At 49.3% G+C, this 22,260-nt stretch overlaps 1 protein-coding gene across 2 annotated transcripts in view; it reads left to right on the top strand.

Annotated features, from left to right (window-relative positions):
• Positions 1-22,260, top strand: part of EGFR (epidermal growth factor receptor) — a 158,675-nt gene that overhangs the window by 123,347 nt on the left and 13,068 nt on the right. Inside the window, exons 15-19 of one of the 2 annotated variants that reach the window (XM_077765782.1) lie at positions 1,329-1,367; positions 4,312-4,453; positions 5,317-5,439; positions 6,325-6,423; positions 12,320-12,505. In XM_077765782.1, coding sequence (XP_077621908.1) covers positions 1,329-1,367; positions 4,312-4,453; positions 5,317-5,439; positions 6,325-6,423; positions 12,320-12,505 — 589 coding nt within the window. The remainder of the gene's footprint in view (positions 1-1,328; positions 1,368-4,311; positions 4,454-5,316; positions 5,440-6,324; positions 6,424-12,319; positions 12,506-22,260) is intronic. The other variant, XM_077765783.1, reaches the window with a different exon arrangement.

A 22,260-nucleotide genomic window follows, 5' to 3' on the forward strand; every position in this document is an offset into this window, starting at 1 on the left:
GTGTGTGTGTGTGTGTGTGTGTGTGTGTGTGTTGTAGGAAGGAAAGCCCAAAGGCACTGGGGAGAAGGGAGCAGGGCAGCTTGGAAATGAGGGAGGGAACAGACTGGGTACAAATCCCAGCCCTTGACTGAGGTAAAAATGGGATACTTGACAGGTGCCTCTGGCCTGTTCACATACTTGAAATGTAGTCCTTCCTCCTTCCCCAGGCCGAGAAATGGTAGTCTCCCCCATCTATAGCCCACACTCTCAGTGTTCTGTGCATTTCAGATGGAGGACATAGTGATTTGACAGTTTTATACATTAGTCCCCACCTGTCCCCAGAAGAAATTATTACATTATTGACTATATTTTCTGTGCTGTACTTCTCATCCCCATGTCTTATTTATTTTATAACTAGAAGTTTATACTTCTTAACCCCTTCACACATTTTACTCATCCCCCCACCCCCTCCCAATGGCAACCACCAGTTCTCGGTACTTATGAGTCTGTTGCTGCTGTTTATTTGTTCATTTGTTTTATTTTTTAGACTCTGTGTATAGGTGGAATCTTACGGTTCCGTCTGACTTACTTCAGTTAGTGTACTACCCTCCAGGCCCATCCATGTTCAACAGCATGAGTTGTCTCCTCCATTTCACTGGAATATTTTGTTTTCCTATTGGTGTTTGTCTTGGCAAATGTTGCTGTACTTTGAAGCCAATATATTCTGCTTTTTTACGTCATCCTGTAATCAAAATAAGGGGTGGTGGCCTCCCTCACTAGAATGGGGACCCAGCTGCTCAGGAGTCATTTAAGACCAATGCTGTCTCCGTTGCATGTAAGACATTTCAGGAAACCAGCTCCTGTACCACCTCTGGATTCCTGGGTCTAAAATTATCACTGCAGTTGCCCTGCCCCGGAGACCCATCCTGACGCCTCTGTTCCTCCCCTCCTACCCCTTAATCAGTATGGCTCTAGTGTTGGCCGCCTCTCCTTCGCAGCCTCTACTGACATTCTGCAGCCAGATATGAGACAGCTATGCCTATACCCTAAGGTACGCACCAACGCATTTCAGGAACAAAGGCCAGAGAATTTCTACTTTGCTCAATGCTAGAACAATCTGAGTCACAGAGTCCAACACTCAAAAATATGTGCTGAGTGAGTGAACGAATGAATACATACAAAATAAATAAATGATTAACCACTGTCCCCCAAAGTGAGATTCATGGTGGTTCTAATGATCTGAGAGTAGTTAAATGCACGCTGACTTATGATTTGATAAAAACTCTCGAAGACAAAATGGTAATGAAGTAGAATGATCAAAATGTGTATCTCTCTCTCAATTCCCACAGCTGTGTCGGACCAGGTCTTGACGGCTGTGCAATAGATGGGTAAGTGTTCTAGTTGTGTCCAGTGGCCCTTCTCAGAAAGGAACATACATTCTGTGTGCACAGATAATGCTTTCCTACATTTCTGATTCCCCTCTACCTTCACAGGTTCTTTTTTTTTTTTTCAACAGATTTTTAAAACATGTTTGATCTTACTTTTTGGGTCACAGAGAGAGACAGAGTGCAAGCCAGGGAGGGGTAAAGAGAAAGGGAGACACAGAATCCAAAGCAGTTCCAGGTTCTGAACCAAAAGGGGGGCTCGAACCCACGAACGCAAAATGATGACCTGAGCCGAAATCAAGAGTCGACGCTTAACCCACTGAGCCACATGGGTGCCCCTACTGTCGCAGGTTCTTATTTCTCCTCTGGGCTGGCATCGCATCCCAGCAGACCATTGTGCTGGGTGCACCCACCCCTCCTGTGCCTACTTCGTCAGTGTGCTTTGGTGGGGCTGCAGGATGTGAGCCCTGGGACCTATTCCATGTGGAGCTGAGACTCAGTACCCGGTGCCTCCTTTATGTAGAGTGGGTTTATGACTTCCGGGTTATACCAATTCTGTGAGAGCCTTCTTCTGGCTTCTCTTCTTTTCTTGCTTGATGACCCGGTAGACCCCGTCACAAACCTTCATCTTTGATGACCAAGCTCCAGCTTGGGGGGATTTTCTCCCCTTACTTCCCTTTCTCAACTACGACTTCCGTTAGCATTTCAATTCTGATTCATTTGCTATCATTGCTTCAAGTGCTGTGCTGGGAAAAGCAGGATTGGGAATTGCTGTTTAGTCCCCTCAAGACAGAGTGATTTTATCAATGAACAATATCTAGGGAGGAAACAGAATGATGCACAAAGCACCTGTTTATCATTCCCAACATCCCCAACACTAACTAAACTGCTGTCTCCTCCATTCCTGGTAGTGTTTACAAAATCCCGTCAACAACCTGCCCTTCGGCTCAGCTGACTCTTCTGCCCCCAAATCAGCCCCACCCTCAACTGAAACATTAAAGACAAATAAGGCAGTTTCTCACTTCCTCTTTGCTGAGCCTACCGGGACATCAGCAAAATTTGTCCTCTCTCCATGCCACTGTTGGTAGCTTCGTAATGAGGTTGTCCATCAAAGCCCCACCTGGAAACTAGCCAATGACCATTCTTTGTGATCTTTACTCTTTTTATTTTTTCTTCCTTTTTTTATTCACTCACCCTTACTATAGCTCCCCCCGGAGCACATACTCTGTAATCAGTTATTCTTTATATCTTTCTTGTGTTCCTTTCAATATAATAAAAACTCATGAATCCAAACTGCATTAATTGGGGAGATGGTATAATGCAGGAGGTGATTTGTGCACTCACTGAGAAGAAAGTGTTATAAATATCATTGTCACGAAGTCCCTTTGACCCGCTTATAAGCGATTTGTAAGGATGTTAGGATACTTAACGTGCTAATGATACTAATTAATCTTTGATAGCCTTTAACATCTCTTCCTGAAAATATGAAGTTTGCCAGAAACTTAAGTGGAATAGATACTTGAGAACAATAATTTTAAGGTTTTTTATATAACTTTAATATATATTATTAATCTTTGTATATTAAATTAATGTTAATAGTATTAATATCACACAATTAATATTAAATTAATACAGGTTATATTTCTAGAACTTGAAGATTATATCACAGAATTTATAGAATCTATAAATATCGATTATATTTATAGAATTGAAGATTCTAAATTAAGGTCCCATGAATTCAGATGGTTCTTTCCTCAGTGAGCTCTAGAACCTGAATTTTGAGTTTTTGCCATCTCTGAATCAAGCACAACCTTTGTGGGAAGAAGAGCATGGTAGAGTGGTTTGATGTTGTATGGTGACCTCACTCATTTATGACAATGATGCTTTTTATGTTGAAATCCTATCACATGATAACCTTCCCCACGCTTATTCATAAAGCATTCCACAAGGCTGGCATTCCATCTTGAAAACCAAGAACTCTTTGAAGAACCTCAACATTATGAAAAGGGTCCTCACCCAGGCAAACCAGTAGTCAATGCATGTCTTATGCACGTGATGTCATGTTCTAGGCTTCATACGTATGCGGATACTCTGAGGATACATGCAAATTCATATAAAAAGCATTATTGAAGTCAGAGTTCCTTTTGGAATTATGTGGTTTCTTAATCAAACGATTAAAATATAATTGTTGGGGCATCTGGGTGGCTCAGTTGGTTAAGCATCCAACTCTTGATTTTGGTGCAGGTCATGCATGATCTCATGGATCGAGCTCGGCTGGGTGTGGAGCCTGCTTGGGATTCTCTCTTTCCCTCTCCTTCTGCCCTTGCCCCGTGTGTGTGTGTGTGTGTGTGTGTATGTGTGCGCACGCACACATGCTCTCTCTCAACATAGATAGTAGATGATAGATAGATAGATAGATAGATAGATAGATAGATAGATAGATAGATGGATAGAAAGGGAGGGAGGATGGGAGGAGAGAAGGAAGGAAGAAAGGGAAGGAAAGGACAGAAGAAAGGGAGGGAGGGAGGAAGGAAAGTAAAGAAAGAGAAAGACAGAAAGAAGACAGACAGAAAGAAAGACAGAAGAAAGAAAGAAAGAAAGAAAGAAAGAAAGAAAGAAAGAAAGAAAGAAAGAAAGAAAGAAAGAAAGAAAGAAAAGAAAAGAAAAGAAAAGGAGAGAGAGTCCTATGGAGATGTCCAGATAATACCTCAATTTAAAACATCCAAAAAAAACCTGGGGGGCAGGGCCTCTTATGCTCAAGAAAGTGGAAACACTTCCCTAGAAACTCTTTGGTTTCTTTCCTGTCTTTAGAATCCACATGGTATCTATTTTCTGAGACAGTGTTAAATGATGTCAATGAATGAAAACATGCAGGAAATACATAAAAGGTTGCTGTAATGGCATCTGTCACCAAACCTCACTTTCCCATGTCTCCCTCTGGTTCCAGGCCCAAGATCCCCTCCATCGCCACGGGGATTGTCGGCGGCCTCCTCTTGGTGGTGGTGGTGGCCCTGGGTGTGGGCCTCTTTCTGCGCCGGCGCCACATCGTCCGCAAGCGCACGCTTCGCAGGCTGCTGCAAGAGAGAGAGGTGAGTGGGTGCCCAGGCCCCGCAGGCGCGCACCGGTGCCCCCGTCCCCAGCACCCCAGCCAGGCACAAGGCCTCCCTGCCAAGTGTTGCCAAGTATTTTAAATACGGAATCGTATTATTATGCTTTCTTTCATGTGAAGGAAAAACCAGAAAGAATCTCTGAATGTCCAGTTATAACTAATCAGTTGCATTTTGGTACCTCTCTGGAGTGAAATGCAGATGTTTCTATTGTAAGTCTCACGACATGGACACAAGAGCCGCATGAGTCCCGTGTAACGTACAGCACTCATGTACACGCACAGGAGAAGGGCCTGTGGAGAGGTGTCCTCGATTGCTGTGAAGGCACGTGTAAAGATGCTACTTTGGAAAATCCCATTGTCTACAGTAGTGCCGTTACTTTTTGAGCTCTGTGACTCACTCAGTTGGGTCTTTGGCCGCCATCTTTGTGTCCAGCAGCATGTCAGAAGCCAAAGCCCCTGGGAGGAAGGACCCATAGCAGCTCACAGCATAGTGGCACTTGTGTGTGTCAGGAGACCTGATAGGCTAGCAAAATGACCAACCATATCAGAACTTTCCTCGCCAGAATTCTCTCACTCTGGCTAATTGGCTGGAAACAGAAATAGAAACTGCATATGTTGAAATGGAGATATTCTGTTCGAGGACACCCATATCAGGGAGCCCCTGTCCCAACATATCTTTTCTGAAGTCCTTTAGAGAAGGTGTGCATTGCTCCTTTTGGGTGAGCACGGCGGGTTCTTGGTGCTGAAGCCCATCCACACGTGGCTGTGTCTGGGCCCAGCTTGCACCGCCTCCCATGGGGGCCTGAGCTGGAGGTGGTGACAGTACTTCCTTGTCTCTCACAGCTCGTTGAGCCTCTTACACCCAGCGGAGAAGCTCCCAACCAAGCTCTCTTGAGGATCTTAAAGGAAACAGAATTCAAAAAGATCAAGGTGCTGGGTTCTGGAGCATTTGGCACAGTGTACAAGGTGAGGCCACCAGGCACCGAGACGTCCGGGGATGCAGCTTGGCGGGCATATTTAAAGTCCTGGGTTGTCCACTGTCTATCAAGTTTCTCCACTTGCTGTGTAGCTCAGGGTTTGGGAAAGTCCAATGTTCTCCCCAGGTTGTCGAGAGGAAATCTTTTTTTTATTATTTTTGTTAATGTTTTATTTATTTCTGAGAGAGAGAGAGACAGCATGAGCAGGGGAGGGTCAGAGAGAGAGGGAGACACAGAATCTGAAGCAGGCTCCAGGCTCTGAGCTGTCAGCACAGAGCCCGATGCAGGGCTCAAACCCACGAACCGTGAGATCATGACCTGAGCCGAAGTCGGACACCCAACCGACTGAGCCACCCAGGCGCCCCAAGAGGAAATCTTTTATAGTCATGGTGGCAAATAAGAGGTCCTGTGAGGCCTGTACACAGACAACAAAGTAATCATGGAGGACGGCCTTGACTTTGTAAAGGGGTGAGTGGCAGAGACGGAGTCGGAAGGGGGGCTTCTGCATCCAAATAATGCCCAGATCAAAACAGCTCTTAATTTGTTTTTCCTGAACCCTGTGACATCAAGTCTGCTTTCCATTAGACCTAGAGCCAGTATCTCAGAATTCTGGACAAAAGGATCCACGCTGGTTTTATAACTACCACAAGTTTAGGGGTTTTTATCTAACTACTCTGATTCATGGAACACGCTAGCAAAAGTGCTGCCGAGATGTATGGCTCCCAGCCCTTGGGGGCCTTGGGGCGCAGAGCTGTGCTCAAGGTCCCCCGCCCTTTTGGATCGTGTCACCAGTAAAGTCCATGCATCTCATGAGTTAGCATATTGCGTAGTCTGACGATCGCCAGTTAATGTCTTGTCTCCCTCCTCGTCACAGGGACTCTGGATCCCAGAAGGTGAGAAGGTTAAAATCCCCGTCGCCATCAAGGAGTTGAGAGAAGCCACGTCTCCAAAAGCCAACAAGGAAATCCTTGATGTGAGTTTCTCCTTTGTTTTCCAGTTGTCCACAGGCCTGGCCACCAGAAGCCACATTTTAGAAGCCACACAATGCCTATTTTAGATTTTCTCCATCACCACATTCTGAGCATTCACGTGTTCTGTCCTTCCCCCTTCCATCTGTAGTTGGTATAATTCCCTCTCAGGGCTTCCCCGATAGAGAAGACCTGTGTGCTCCATTCCGCTGCATCTCCCAGAAGGATACAAACTCAACAGTTGCTGGATGTCCACCAAGGGCCAGGCTCAGGAATAGATGCTTTGCACGCGAGGAACCCTCTTCATGAGTCTGTGGTGCAGGCGTTAACGCTCAGTATGCTTTGCAGCCATACAGAAGCTTTCTCACGTTTATGTGATTGACACAGGGTTCCAGCCTCTGTTTCTGCCTCGGAAGTGTCCATTTTGCTCCACCAAGTTATCTTTGAAATGGCTGTTTTAAAGGTGCCTGGGACTATAGTATGGACACTCTAGAAGCTCTAGAGAGTGTTGCCCCTTTTCTGTACTTTCCCCCAAAAATAATTGAAATGTTATTTCCAGTGTCCCCCGTTAGTTTACGGGGCAAGACTTTGGAACGGCCACGAGATTATTTGCATGTCTTTACTTTCAGTCCCACTGAACTTTCGTCATCTTCTCTGGACCCTCGCTAGTCAGTGAGGGTGCTGCGTCCCCTTAAACAGAGGAGGGCTCAAAGAGGGGCCACCATGGAATGCGGCCGAGCCCGCTCAGGAAGATCCAGGGGACAAACCTGTTGGAGTGTCCTTGTTAACACCGTTGGCCTCTGCTTGCTGCGGGTTGATGCAGACCTTTGCTCTTGTCCCACGGCAGAGCCAGAGAAAGAGAAGCTGGAGAGGCTTAGCAAGGGGTTGGGGAAACAAGTCAAAGAAAAAGAAAACCTACCGCCGAAAGATCTAGAGAATGTAGTTATCCTGCAGTGGAGACAGGAGGCAAATGTATACTCCCCAGTCTTGCATCTAACTCATGGGAGATAAGACCAAACAAAGCAAACATGCGCCTTTTAAAAAATGTCTTTAGACACAATGAGCTTCCCCGTGGCATAACACTCTATACACTTCAGTTTTCCCCAGCAGACTTCCCTCCTTTATTATAGCGAGGATATTCCCATTCTGGCACACCCTAAGTTAAAAGATGAGGTATTAATAAATAAAGTGCAGTAGCAAATGGCACATGTTGAAGATTCGCATATCAAGCAAAATTATCTTTCATTTCAATGGCTTACAAATTAACGTGAAGTCCAATTAACATACCGTCAAATCGTATGAACATAACTGCCAGAAATATGTTTGTGAAGTCTCTTGACCTTGAACCCCCAGCTCCCTCACGTACACTGTTAAAAAGAAAAGCTTTGTTGCAGAGCTTGCTTCCTTCGTTCCCGTTGTGCTCATTGAGGACATTCTAATAAATCTCACAAAACAATGTTGAAATGTGAATTTCAGCAATGTTTATGCCCAGAATGAGGATGATTTTGAAGACGATAGGTGTGCCTTGGGCGAGAAGTCGTTTTCACTGAAAAGGACCTCCCAGACCCCTGAGCCTGGAGGAAATCTGCTTTGGTGGAGTAAAGGAGGGGTGGATGATTAAGAAAACACTGGAAAGTTTACAGAGCATGAGTCCCTGTTTACCTTTTGCTCTGTCTCCTGCTCGCTTCTCCCTCCATTTTGGGGGAAGTTTTGTTTGTTTTGTTGAGTTTTTTTCCCCAGGGTTACTGAGATATAACTGGCATAAGCTTAAGGGATACAACATGTTGGCCTGACTCACACATACTGTGACGTGATTACCGCAGTAAGCGTCCCTAGCATCCTCACCTCATATAGACACGATTAAAAAAGCAAAAGAAAAAGAAAAGTTTCTCTCTGCTGAAGATCTCTTGGGATCTACTCTCTTAACTTTTTTAGATACCATGCCACAGTGCAAACTCCTTTTCTCCGCTCCCTGCCCCTACTGTTTTATTCCCAGCTTTGATTCTTGTTTCAACTGGACTCATCTTCTCTGATATCAGACATCACACCTGTCACAGTTCATGGGCGACACACTTGAGAACTTGTCCTTTGCTTTTCCCAAAGCCCAGTGTGCCCAGAACTCACATGCAGTCCCATCAGGGCAGGGTGATGGGGAGCCACTGAAGGAAAGGAGAAGCCGGTAAAGGAAGTGATTCCAAGGCCACTTTCAACAGTGAGCTAAGGGCAAGTCAGATCTGTGACTGGACAGCCCGATGAGGCTGAATGTGTCCTTTGAAGTGCTCACACTCACTTGTAAATGGTCCCACTCACTCAATACTTGATAGTCTTCGTCCCTCACTGGGATCAGGCACTGAGACCCAGGACGCACACACGGCAGCCTCTGGTTTAAGCTGCTGCCTGTGGCTTAGTTAACCGGTACAGTTTCAAAACCATAGGGCCACCTTCATTCTTAAGGTTACGCATCTGCCTTGCTGAAGGAGTTTAAAATCTAGTGGAATCTTTTCCCCAATTCTTTTTTTTTTTTAATGTTCATTTATTTTGACAGAGAGCACACGCGCATGAGTGCATGCCAGTGGTAGAGAGGCAGAGGGGCGGAGCGGGGAGAGAGTCCCTGCTGAAAGCAGGCTCCTCGCTGTCAGCACAGAGCCCAATGCGGGGCTCAATCTCACGAACCATGAGATCGTGACCTGAGCCAGAATCAAGAGACAGATGCTTAACCGACTGAGCCACCCGGGGGCCCTCTTTTCCCCCATTCTTCACCTAAAATAGTCCACAGCTGAAGGAGACAAGCTAGAAGGAAGGCATCAAACATCCTTTCAGCCACCGGGACAAAATAAGAGACATCCTTGGTCCCAGAGCCTCAGAGGCACCCTGCCATGTGACTCAGCCTCGGGGGCTCTGAACTTGGTCTCCGCCTGCCAGTCGTTGCGCCCGGCTGGAGCATCCAGTCCACATACTGTTGCCGAATACCACGCATTCTTTCTGCGGGTCACAGTGCACCTTTGAGATTCCAAGATAAACAGCTCAGAACAAAGCTCGCTTCAACTTCTGCGCACACCAAACAGGACACACGACCGAACAGCGTCTCCATTGTACTTGGGGGTGGGGCGGAAGCGATGACCCAATTCTGTTGCGCTGTCAGATTTTAATAGGCCGGGGGACCTGGCAGGGCTCCAGGCTCTGTGTGGCCCAACACCCACGCCCCGTGCTCCGTTCCCCGATCGTACCTCCCCTCCCCGGTCCAGGTCAGCTCCTCGAGGCCCCACAACAGATGGGCAGCTCCAGCCGCTCTGGTTTGCAGATTTTCCTCCCCTCGAAAATGAATACAATATGTTTCCAAATCTCAACCAGATCTTGAGAAAAGGGGAGCGGCCGGAGGATTTCTCCGTGTTATGGTTGTACAGTTTCCCAGACTCGGGGGAGAGACGTGATCTGTGCTTCTCTGGCAATCGCGGGACCTCTTAATTTTTCCATAGACTTTCCAGTTTAAATGTAGGGAAGGCCGTGGAAAAAGAACGCAAACGTTTATATACGTGCTGGGCATGTCACGAGGTCTCAAGCTTTCTGGTAAATCCGTGAGGCGGAGCACTCAACGAGGCATCCCAGGAGCCACAGGGGGCAGCATGTGGGGTGCAGAGGGGGCCACCCTTCAGTGGGCCCAGCTCTGGCACCCAGTGTCTCCACTCGCTTCCCCGGGCCTCAGTTTCCCTTTCAGACGAGGAATGGCCTCAGTAGAAATGCACTTGCGGGACCTTCCACTTCTAACTCCTTATCAGCAGCCCTTCTCCAAGATGAAGAGATGTTCGAATGTGCACAGTGGCAAACGCCCACCCTCCTCTTGGATGTTGTGGTGCGATGGTTATAACACAGAGGGGAAGAAACACCAGCGCTCCCTGTAAGGAGAGCGCCTCGGCACTCCGGAAATCATCCACACAGACATTAAAAGCCAAGGGAATTTTTGTGGCTGTTGCCATTGGGAGCGGCGAGGTCTCTGATTGCGCTTTGAGTTTCTGGCTTTGTATGATGTCAGCTCAGCTCAGTCCTGATGGCCTGGGGCGGTTTCATGCCTCGGGGGGTGCTTGGCACCCCTGGAAGCACAAAAAAGGACTAGGTGTCAACCCTCCGAGGAGGCATCTACCCCACTTGTAGAGGAGGCATCTACCCCACTTGTTGAGGCACGTGAGGTACACACGGGGGATGGGGGATGTTGAGGCGACAAATGAGCCGCGTTTGCCAACAATGTAAGTGCGCTAATGAGCACTGGCAAATGACAGGAACAGAGTAGGCAGTCCTTTCCTCAGAGCCGGGGGTGGGGGGGCCGGGGGGCGTCATCTCAGAATCACGCAAGTATTGAAGAGCAGAGTGTGAGGAGTGCTCCAGGGCACCCACAATGCCCTGGGGGGTTTGTTCCTCGGCATCTCACACGGTCAGGGTAGGTAGGCCTGGGTGGGGCCCAAGAATTTGCATCTCCAGCAAGTTCCCAGGCAGTGAAGAGCCTGGTCCCCCAAGGAAAGACTGCGAGATGAGAGTTTGAGACTGGGGAGTCGGGAAGGTCCCCTGGAGGAGGAGTCGGAGAAGGAAGGAGGAGGTGGAAGGGCATTCCAGGCAAAGGGCATGTTGCGGGCGAGGGCCTGAGGGAGGTGGAGAGAGCCCAGAGCGGGAAGGAGAGGAGGGGGTCCGGAGGAGGGGCTGACGTTCAAGGCCTGGGGCAGGGAAAGGCTAAGGCAAGGAACACGATGGCATCAGGTCCGTGTTGGGGAATGTGTGCATTGCCCTCCACCCCCAGCCCCGCGACCTGTGTCCTCTGTCTCCTCTGTCACCTCTGGCTCCTGTGATGCTCCCACCCCAAGCACCCCGTTTCTCCTGGTGGCCAAGTCCACATGCCACTCACAGGAGTGGTGGGAATATGAAAAAGAGCCTCTGAGCTCTCTCTTGCAGGCCACATGGTTCCTTCCACGTCTGGATTAGAGGTCTTTGAAAGGAGGACAGAATTTATGGGTGCAAAGTGAGGGTTCCCTAATTCTCAGACAGAAGAGAGGGCCCCGTTGTGTGCTCAGCTGGAAATGAAATCTGCTTCCTGCACCCAAGAAGAGGAGAAGGGTTAAAATAAAGTCCGTGGTCACAGATCCGTGTCCAAAATGACACCCAGTTAAATGAGGAGGGGGCGTTTGGCAGACCAGCGCAGTTTTCCATCTTGAGACTGAGGCACGGGGTAGCGTCGACCACTTGTTTTCAGAAATGAAGCCTGGGCGGGGGCGCTCCGTCGGTTAGGCGTCCGACTCACTTTCAGCTCAGGTTATGATCTCACGGTTCGTGGGGTCGAGCCCACATCGGGCTCTGCACAGGCATCATGGAGGCTGCTTGGGATTCAGTCTTTCTCTTGCCCCTCTCCCACTTGCTTGCACATGCGAGCGAGCTCTCTCTCTCAGAAAAAGTACATAAAAACCTCTGCGTGTGTATCTCCATTCAGTGAGAAAGTCATCACCGAGGCGTAGGGCCCCGAACACCCGACGACCTTTCAGACTGCAGCCGCGTTAGCCTGCGCCCAGAGGTCTTCCAAACACAGACCTCAGCGGGGCCCATCTGCACTCAGTGTGCTGCTGCCGCCGCGTGCTGCCTGTAGACAGAAAGCCTTGCTTCCCACCCACAGGGTCCTGTCCTCCACGCGAGGGTCGTTTCTCAGCGTAGTATGTACGTAATACACCCCGCATGAATGGAAATATCTGTTGCACTAAATCTTGCATGGGCCACCCTGTCCTCCACAGGGACACAGTTTGGACCTCAAAATCGTGTTTGTGCTTTGCTTTTTTTTTTTGCCTGGAAAGAGATCTGTCTGCCTCTCCCTTCAGCCCCTATAATAGGGGGACCCGTCTCATGCTTTCCCTCCTCTCCTCCACGCAGGAAGCCTACGTGATGGCCAGTGTGGACAACCCCCATGTGTGCCGTCTCCTGGGCATCTGCCTGACGTCCACGGTCCAGCTCATCACACAGCTCATGCCTTTCGGCTGCCTCCTGGACTATGTCCGCGAGCACAAGGACAACATTGGCTCTCAGTACCTGCTCAACTGGTGTGTGCAGATCGCAAAGGTAAGTGGAGACGGAAGCCCACCCAGAGGGGTGTGCCCAGGGCGGAGATGCCCACCAAACAGGAGGCGCGGCTGCCTTAGCTCGCTGCGCCCAGCCCTCTTTTCTGGGGACGACGCGGGCGCTGGGGAAAGCCCCAAAGAAAAGCAGCAAGGGGAAATGAAGACAGCTGGAGAATCAACAATTAGGTTCTCCATTCTGAGATAACTAAGTGTGCCAAGAGGGTGTGTGTGTGTGTGTGTGTGTGTACCCAGACGCCCAACAGACACTCTCCTTTATTTTGAATTCAGTTGAACTGATTGCCTTTTGCATCAAATCAGTGCCTGTCCCACTGCACGTTGGAAATCTAATTATGCAGCTACATGGAACCAGTTTTCTCTCTATCAGGTGCTTAGTACGATTTGGTGGCTAACGTTATTTCTCTGGCGTTTTTTTTGTTGAATATTATGGTCATTTGTAGCAGGGACGAGATGTGGCTTCCACCCAGTCGGGACTTGATAACAAGGCAAACGGGGGAGCTGAGGCTGAGGCTGGGACTCAGAGGGCAGCATGGCTGTGAAGACAGGGCGGGTCCTGGGGGCGAGACCTGGCAGGAGAACAGGTGCTTCTCCTGTATTGCTGGGGCTCCTCACGTGCCCCCCATTCACAGGCCTGAGTGAGGGAAGGCTGATAACACTGAGGTGGCCAGGTGGCCCCACCTGTATGCTGAGGGCAGAAGCAGAGCCATGTGTTGGGCATTTAACTAACCCATAATGGCCTCCAAAGGACTTTTACTTTAATTTCAAACCTCTCCTCCTTTTTTTTTTTGATGTTTATTTATTTTTGAGACAGTGCAAGGTGGGGAGGGGCAGAGAGAAGGGGACCGAGGACCTGANAGACTTTTACTTTAATTTCAAACCTCTCCTCCTTTTTTTTTCATGTTTATTTATTTTTGAGACAGTGCAAGGTGGGGAGGGGCAGAGAGAAGGGGACCGAGGACCTAAAGTGCGCTCCGTGCTGACAGGCTGACAGTAGCCAGCCTGACGCAGGGCTCGAACTCCCGAACCACGAGATGGCGACCTGAGCCGAAGTCGGTCACTGAACCGATGGAGCCGCCCAGGCGCCCCTCAGACCTCCCGCTCTTGACTCCAGCACCGCACCAGTGACTGGCTGCCCAACTGGCCAAATTCTGTCTTCTCCTGGCAATCTTTTCCTCATTTGAATGTGGGGAATTTGTAGGCAAGCCCCTTTCTGAGCGTGTATGTCATTGCCAGTCATCTCTCTCCACAGTGGGGCAGGGTGGGGAGGGGCGTGCCGGGGCCACAGAGTCGGAGAGCCTGTCTTCCACCAGGCCTTGTCTGGTTCCTGCCTGCTCACATGCCCACCTCACCCCCTGGTGAGACAACAAACTAGGAGTATGGCCCTCGGTACCCAGGCAGTCTCTGTTACCTTGCTTTATTTGCTTTTTAGCACATCTTGCTACCCGGGAAGCTGTGGCTTATGTACTTGTTCACTTGAGTGTGTGCGCACCTGCCCCATCGGGAAGGTGAGCCCCATAAGAGTGGGTGTCCTGGCCACACCCCCACCCCGGGCAGGGCATCCAGACCTCAGCGCACCGGCGGCCGGCTTCTCCTGCCTGACTCAGGAGGCCCACAGGGTGCCGAGCGACCTTGCATTTCTTCTCTGATTATCTCGTGTCGACCCCCAGCTCCACGAAAGTGACATATGTGCCTCAGCAAGAATTGCCCAACACAGAACCGTGTTTACAAGTTAGCGGACTGTAGATTCCGATCTCGGCGGTGGCATTCATTCGCCATGTGACCTCAGGCAAGTTGCTTGGTCTTCTTGTGCCTCGCCTCCTTAGTTTTCAATGAGATTCAGCCATCCTTCCTCCCGGGTGGTGAGGAGGACCCCAGTTAGCCTCTGTGAAGCATCTCCTGTAGCTCCCGCATGCATGCGGTACCCACTAAATGCTCCATTTCTTTCTCTGTATTTTGGCCAAACCGTGTTGGATCAATGACTAAAACAACCAGCTTCCTCTAGTTGTCCATCAGTCTTCATCGATTTGAGCTTTTCCAGATCTTCTCTCATTCATGAGGCTTGTTTTCCCCCCTCTCTCCTTTGCAACCCTACATTTCAATCTGCCTGACCACCAGAGTCGACAAAGATGAGGTGTATTTGACCCTAAAAACCAGCTTCTCCGACCAAAGTGGAAAAAACACACAAACCTAAATATGCCAGTAGCCACAGCAAGGAGGAATGCAGCTTTGCCTGGGCCCTACTATCGGAGTTACCAACGTCCCCGAGTTGAGTTTCCAGGGCCTAAAAGTTTTGCAGGATCATTCCCTATATAACATTAGTCACAATTTCAACCCGCTAATCGAAATCCACCATTCTGTCTGTTGTACTTTGTTTAGTTTTGCTTCATAGTGAAGCCCTTCCGGGCGGCGGCTGTTAACAGTCTGGGATAGATTTGCTCTCTAATTCAGAGGAGAAATCTCTTCCCGCTGGATTGAATAGTTGTAGTGATGGAGCGCCTGTCCCTGGAGGGAAAGGAAAATAAGAGTTTCCTCAGTTGTGAAGAGAGAAATTTGCTCTTGGGTTAGTGACTTTTTATCAAAGTATTAAACACTGTTTTTGTAAAAGTGGGACGTGAAACCACCCAGAAACACTTAGTGGCTGACCAGAAACTAAACTCGTGGCATTTTCAAAGTGGGATTTCTTGACTTATAAATGTCCTGCATTGATTCACAAAGGCATGGACTCTCTTGGGGAGATTTCTAAATATTTGTGCCAAATATTGATGGGAGAGCTGGCCACTGTGAGGCAAGTTTATTTTCCTGGCAGAACTGCTGAGAAGACAAACTGTATCACCTGGAGAAAGGAAAGGAAAGGAAAGAAAAGAGAAAAGAAAAGAGAGGAAGGAAGGGAGGGGGTCAGGATGGGACTGAGAGAGCAGAAGAGAGCCACAGCCCCCTCTCCAGACACGGCGAAAATGGATTCTATTCTCCGGCCTGAGGACAGCCACCAGCTCCCCCAGTCGGAAAGATTCTTGTTTCCTAAGCTCCTGGCCCATGAGGCCAGGTGGCTCCCATTTGCTGGGACTTAGCTGCCTCGGAAAGTATATCCACTCTTTCTGGCTACATAAGCCAGCTGGTAGGTCCGAAAATATATCAGACGGTGCAATAACGTCGTAAAATGTTCTCATCTGAAAGATCGTATCATCCTATCATCCGTCTCTTGGAAAACTCAGAGCAACCTTCAGAGCATCCTTTCTACTGCACATTATTGCAAAGTCCTGCAGTAAAGGAAGATCTGCGGACTGGGTGCTGAATCTGTGATTTTCCCAAACCTTTGGGACAAAAGAACTTTCTGGTCACCTAACCCAGATTAAGATCGCACAGAGTTGACTTTTCCGGGAACTGGCATACGTGTGGAGCCTCGAGGTCAGGCCCCAGTGGGGTTTGAAGATGGAAGGCAGGAGGCGAGAGAGGCTCTCAGAAAGATATGGGCCGTGGGACCGTTCTCTGACCACAACTCTATCTGCACCAGACCACGCTTAGGTCAGTCGGTGCAACTTAAAACATTAGTTCAAAGGTTTCATTTTTGGAGCAGGCGGGGGGAATCACTTAGTTTGGTATTAGTTTATTTGAAGGAGCCCCGGAACTTTTCATGGGCCACACATTTGTCAGGCCGCCACTGCTTGGGAGCCGCTAAAAGGGGGTGGAGACGAGGTGGGCGGGTCCATGTGCAGGTTATCAGGTCCAGGTGAGGAGAAAGAAGGTGATCGTCCTACCCTGATGTAGCCAGAACATTCCGGGCCACCTGTGTTCCATTCTGGGTACCCTGTCCTGAAACCCATGTTGACCTACTGTACTGTGGTCGTAATAGATGAGCAGGGATGTGAGAGAATGAAAATCGTGCTGGGTGAGGAACTGAAAGAAGAGCTACAGTCCGTTAGTCTAAGCAGGCTGTTGTAGACACTCCATTCTCTGGAGCTTCAGACGCACAGGCCCCTGGTCCTGCCTGGCCTCTGGCCTTCCCCACTCAGGTCTGCTCCCTCTATGCTCCAGGTCAGGATTCATCAAGGTGAGGTTCAGGGTGCAGCCCAAGGGTGCTGATTCACCACTGGCCTCTGACTTCCAGGAGCTGATTCCCCTGCAAAGCACACTGCTCTGTAAACACCCAGGCAACAAAACAGGTCAGCAACAGAGCCACACAGCAGATCCGGTTGCCAGCCATTTCAGTTATTTGGGTTACTTTTTACCTCTTCTCGAATGGTCCACAAAAGGTTACAGTTGAATGTAATCCACCTAGATGATCATTTTGCAGGAAGTCATCAAAAAGCCAAAAGTTACCGGGCTCTTAAAATATCAAAGCATCAAAATACCAATGTTTAGATATTTCGCTTCGCCATTTCTTGGGCACCAGGATCAGGTGTGCACCAGGATTAGGAATCGTGTGAGATAGAAGTATAAATAAGATGAAATTTCTTATCTCCCCAGCTCACCAGCCAGTGAGGGAAACAGATCGCACAGCTAGAGTGTTGCAGGGGTGAGTGGTCAGAGTAGGAGAGCTGGGTGCACAGAGGACTGACTCCCGCAGGCTGCCATGAAGAATGCACGAGTCCAGCAAGGTGGGCTCAGACCATCAGCCGGGCGCCAGGTGCTGTGAGGACACTGGGGAGGGGGCAGGAGGGGGCAGTCGGGTTGGGCACACCAGCCTGTCCCTTTGCCTCGAGAGTTCTGAGCTAGAGACGTGAGTGGGAGGCCTGACCGCCTCCTGGCTGTGAGCACACAGTGAGAGGTGACCATTCCACAGGCTCTCAGGGGCTGAGGGCTAGGCTGCAGGAAGGAAGGGGGACAGTGGTGTGGAGCCGGGGAGGGGAAGGGGGGACCCTGCACGCCCCAACAAGAAGACAGCTTCTGGTCAAGAAAGCAAAGGGCGCCTCTCAGGAATTTATTCATGATCAGACTTTTTGGGAAAGTGGAGCAGTCACAGCCTAATTCAAGTTTACGGCAATAGGGAGGGAGAAGGGAGGGTGGATTTGACGGTTACGGGGAAATGATGAAGGGCTTTCACTGGGCACCATCCTGAGTTCTACATGGATTAACTTATTTAACCACCTGATGAACCCAGTTTGCATATGGGGAAACTGAGGCACGGCGATGTGTAAGTCACTTGCTGAGGTCTTGAGCTAATAAGTAGCAAAATCAGGATTGGGCCCCCCATCAGCTTGTCCCAAGTCCATACTTTTATTCTTTTTTTTAAAATTTATTCATTTAAAGTCTAGTTAGTTAATATGCAGCTTCAGGAGTAGAACCCAGTATTCACCACTTACACATAACCCCCGGTGCTCACCCTAACAGGTGCCCTCCTTAATGCCCATCATCCATGTAGCCCATCCCCCACCCACTTCACTTCCAGCACCCCTCAGTTTGTTCTCTATAGTTAAGGGTCTCCTATAGTTTGCCTCCGTCTCTGTTTTTATCTTATTTTTCCTTCCCTTCCCCTCCCTTTATCTGTTGTGTTTCTTAAATTCCACATGTGAGTGAAATCATCTGACATTTATCTGACTTGACTTAGCATAATACACTCTAGCTCCATCCATGTGGTTGCAAATGGCAAGATTTCATTCGTTTTGATCGCCTAGTAATACTCTGTCGTATATGTACACCACCTCTTCTTTACCCACTCATCAGCTGTTGGATGTTTGGGCTCTTTCCATAATTTGGCTATCGTTGATAGCGCTGCTCTAGACCTTGGGGTGCATGTGTCCCTATGAATCAGCATTTTTGTAGCCTCTGCATAAATACCTAGTCGTGCAATTGCTGGGTCATAGAGTAGTTCTATTTTTAATTTTTCGAGGAATTTCCATTCTGCTTTCCAGAGTGGTGGCACCAGTTTGCAGTCCCACCAACAGTGCAAAGGGGTTCCCCTCTCCGCATCCTCGCCAACATCTGTCGTTGCCTGAGTTGTTCGTTTCAGCCATCTGGACAGGTGTGAGGTGGTATCTCATCGTGGTTCTCATTTTCCATACTCTTGACAGCACTTCTGTCGTGTCTCAGGGCAGAACCCACAGACCAGTGAGCCCGGCTGGTCTCCTGTCCCCACACAGTAGGATGGTGGTGCCCTACGAGCCCTGCTGGGATCAGAAACCCTGACACTTTCTACCTCTTCTGAAGGCAGGGGCTAAGCGGTAGGTGAGCCACACTATTGAGTTTACTCGGCCAAAACCATCTGCCAACAACCTCTCCGCTTCCTACGTTGTGCCATTTCCGTGTTCACGATCACTGGACTCCTCCCCATGGCTGTTTATGAAATAGAACAGAAATGGATCCCATTCCAGCCTCTCACTCTGGACTCTTCCCAAGAGCTGTAGGATGCTACAGCCCTGGGGGAGAAGAGTCTGTGTAAATGTCAAACCCAACCACCCCCAGTCCTTTCTTCTTCCGTAGGTGGTGTGCCAGAAAAATCTTTAATATCCGTGTGAACCACGTCCCTGGGCTTCTCTTTTATACACAGAGGTTCCAGGCTGGCTCTTCAAATTCTCTTCTAACCTTGGTGTTTCAGAATGCATCCGAGCTGTCCTGTCGTAATTAACAAAAATAAATATGTTGATTTAAATTAAAGAGAGGATCTCTTCAGGAAATGAGCTTCCCAGAGAGGCCCCACTGAGCCTGTGCTGATACTGCTTCCTGTGGGTCTCTGTTTAGATGGGCTCTTATCAAGTCTCTTATCTTTGCTGACTGGTTAAAATGTAACTTTGCGGGGCACTGAGATGGCCTTTTAAACTGCCTCTATAGTGTGGGACAGAGACTGATGAATAGAGTTTTATCGAAGTTCAAATGAGCCTAATCTTGCCGCCCCCAAATCATCTCTGATTTCAACCCCGCTGGCTGATTAGCTGGGCGCTCCAGAGGATGTAAAGGGCTCTTTCCTCCCCGTTCCCAAGCCTTCTCTGAAGGCTGATGTTCTGAGAAAACATCACAATTTATTAAAATGGTTCTGGTCGTTTAAGGACCGGAGGGGTGGAGGTGGGGCTCAGGTCAATTTATCAGGTTTACATAAGGCGTGGACTTACTCAGTGGCACAGGGCCAAGGTGCTGGGGGTGGGGGTTGTTTATTTGGAGTGTCTTCGACATCTCAAGCAGCCTTTGGCCAGTATGCTGGTCTCAGTAGGTCGCCTCAGCAGGAAATTAAAACTGGGTCCAATCGTGGTCTTAAGGACCCAGAGCCCAGCCTCTGGACCCTCTGGGGTGGCTCTCTAGGCGGTCCTGTGGCTGCCAGGACCCCGGCACCGAAGGGGCTTGCTTTGGAGGTATATTTGAAATGCCCGGCACATCATCAATGCTCACAACTGTCCACTGCTCTGATCACTCACTCATTCTTTCATTCATTCATTCATTTTTCAAGGCTTTTGTGCACATGTGTCCAGTGGACAGACTGTTAGGCATTCCAAGGGGCAGAGTGAAAAGTGTGACATGGGAGTGAAACGAAGCTGGCAATTCTCTCTGACGTCCCCCCTTGTGCGTCCAATGAACTCCGAAAGCACAAATTTGAGATAAAGCGCGAGGGACGGGGCAAGGTTGGCTCCCGTGTGTCAGGACTTACGTGCGATTATTACTCTGTGAATGCGCCACAGCGACACGATCCCTACCACCAGCGAGGTCTTCGGGAAGGTCTGGTGAGCAGCGCAAGCCATGCAGGGTGGAAGGAAAGAGAGAAAACAAGGGCGGGGGGGAGAAGGAAGGAGGGAGAACAAGTGAGCTAATACAGCCTGGAATGCACATGCTGCGCTAACCAGGCAAGATGCCAAGCTCGATTAACCCTCTGGAACGGGTAAGAGTAGCCATATTTAATAAATAGTACATTTAATATTCTTACTCTGGTATAAGAGGCAGGAGAACAGAGCAGGGTCCCGGGAACTGAGGGAGAAAGGGAAGCTGATGAATGGAGCCCCCCGTGAAGGGGTCGTGGGGACAGGTGACAGGGCGTCGTGAGTCAGCCTTCTGTTTGGAAGTGTTTTCTCAGCTTCCGTTCCTTCCCTCTCGCTCTCCACATGCCATTCCTAAATAATGATCCCTAATTTGGAAGCGCTGTGTCAGGGAGAGCCTCTTGAGTGGACACGAGCCGTTGACCTTATTTGCAGCACCTGAGAAATCTTAGAACGGGAGCACTTCAGTCACAGCATCTTAAACGTTCAGGAACTTTCTAGATCATACAGCAGAGAAGGCAGACATGGGGATGAATCATTTTCTTCCCCAAGGAAAGAAAAGCTTTAAAAGGCCTCAAAAATAGCCCACAAAGACTAATTCCTGGTAGCGTCTTCCTAAGATCCTCCTTTCCTATGATGGTTTGCTTTGCTCTAGGAAGAAAAATAATGTTAATGTCCCTTCGTTAATAATTCTTACCTAATATCCGTGCAAAAGGAAGCAAAGAATTTGCCAAAAGATCTGGGAATCCGTCCCTGTCTACAGGCTCTCCCTGCCATTGCCCCAACATGGAAATCCCACCATAGCTACGAGTAATGCAGGGTCAGGGAGGTCCATTTAGTTCCCTTTCATGCCTTCAGTAAATATTTTTGTGCCCGTCTTTCCTGGGGAGCTCATGAGGGTCAGCTGTAACGGAGGTTGGAAACCTGGCCCATTCTCCCGGCTGGAGAGAGAGAGAGAGAGAGACATTTGTGACTAAGTGGGAGAGAATGTGGGACAAACATAAGATGTCTGCAGAGCTTAGCGGCTTCTCCTGCCTGCCAGCCTGGCCCTGCACAGAGGTAAAGGCTGCCAAGCTCATGTCAACAGGTCGAAGCTTGGGAGGGTCCCAGGGAGCTTGGCTGAGCGGGGCAGGCATGGAGCAAGAAGGAGTAGCGGCCGGAAGCGACCCCCGCCTCCCAGCAGGAAGCGCGTGTGACAGACCCCAAGAAAGCTGTGGGCAAGGACAGGAGCTGAGGGGTAGTAGTTCTTGGAATTCAGGTGTCAGGCACTGTGCTAGGTGTTTCTCAAGTCTCCTTTCTTTCTTTCTCTTTAGCACTGATTCTGATTACAACAGAATGAGGGCGGCAACCTGAACGGGTGGGAAGGGCCACCTTGTAAAAGCAAATGCAGTATCCACGTGACTGCAATTAAAAAAATATATATATATCAAACTGGATGGGGCGCCTGGGTGGCTCAGTTGGTTAAGCATCTGACTTCGGCCCACGTCATGGTCTCAGGGTTTGTGGGTTCGAGCCCCGCGTCGGGCTCTGTGCTGACAGCTCCGACCCTGGAGCCCACTTCAGATTCTGTGTCTCCCTCTGTCTCTCTGCCCCTCCCCTGCTCGTGCTCTGTCTCTGCTTCAAAAATAAATAAAGATTAAAAAAAATTTTTTTTAACTGGAAAAAAAAAAAACCCAGCCTTCTCCTTTGGTAGGGAATCCCATCAGGTAGTTTAGGGAAGTGGGAAGGGAGCATGGCTTCACACCTCCACCGAGAAGCATGGCTCCGCCCCAGCCTGGCGAGCCCCATTACCTTCCCTGCTTTGCAGATCAACTAAGCACAGGGAAGGGACCCCAGTTCAGACAAGCTGCCCGCAGGTCTCAGCCCCACAGCAGGCCTCTGGCTCTGTCACTATTTAGTAGGTAGTTACTGGTGTTTAGGGTGCAAGTTACTGTGTCTCTCAGGGGAAGCACGCAGATGGGTGTAGACACAGCCCCAGACACAAAAAGCTTAGAGTCTGGTGTGATGATGGCTTCAAATCCCTGTGCACAAGCACCAGCCCTTCTGGGGTGGGGGGGGGGGG

The sequence above is a fragment of the Crocuta crocuta genome, unplaced genomic scaffold (assembly GCF_008692635.1).
Source record: "Crocuta crocuta isolate KB4526 unplaced genomic scaffold, BGI_CrCroc_1.0 scaffold751, whole genome shotgun sequence".
NCBI lineage: Eukaryota > Metazoa > Chordata > Mammalia > Carnivora > Hyaenidae > Crocuta > Crocuta crocuta.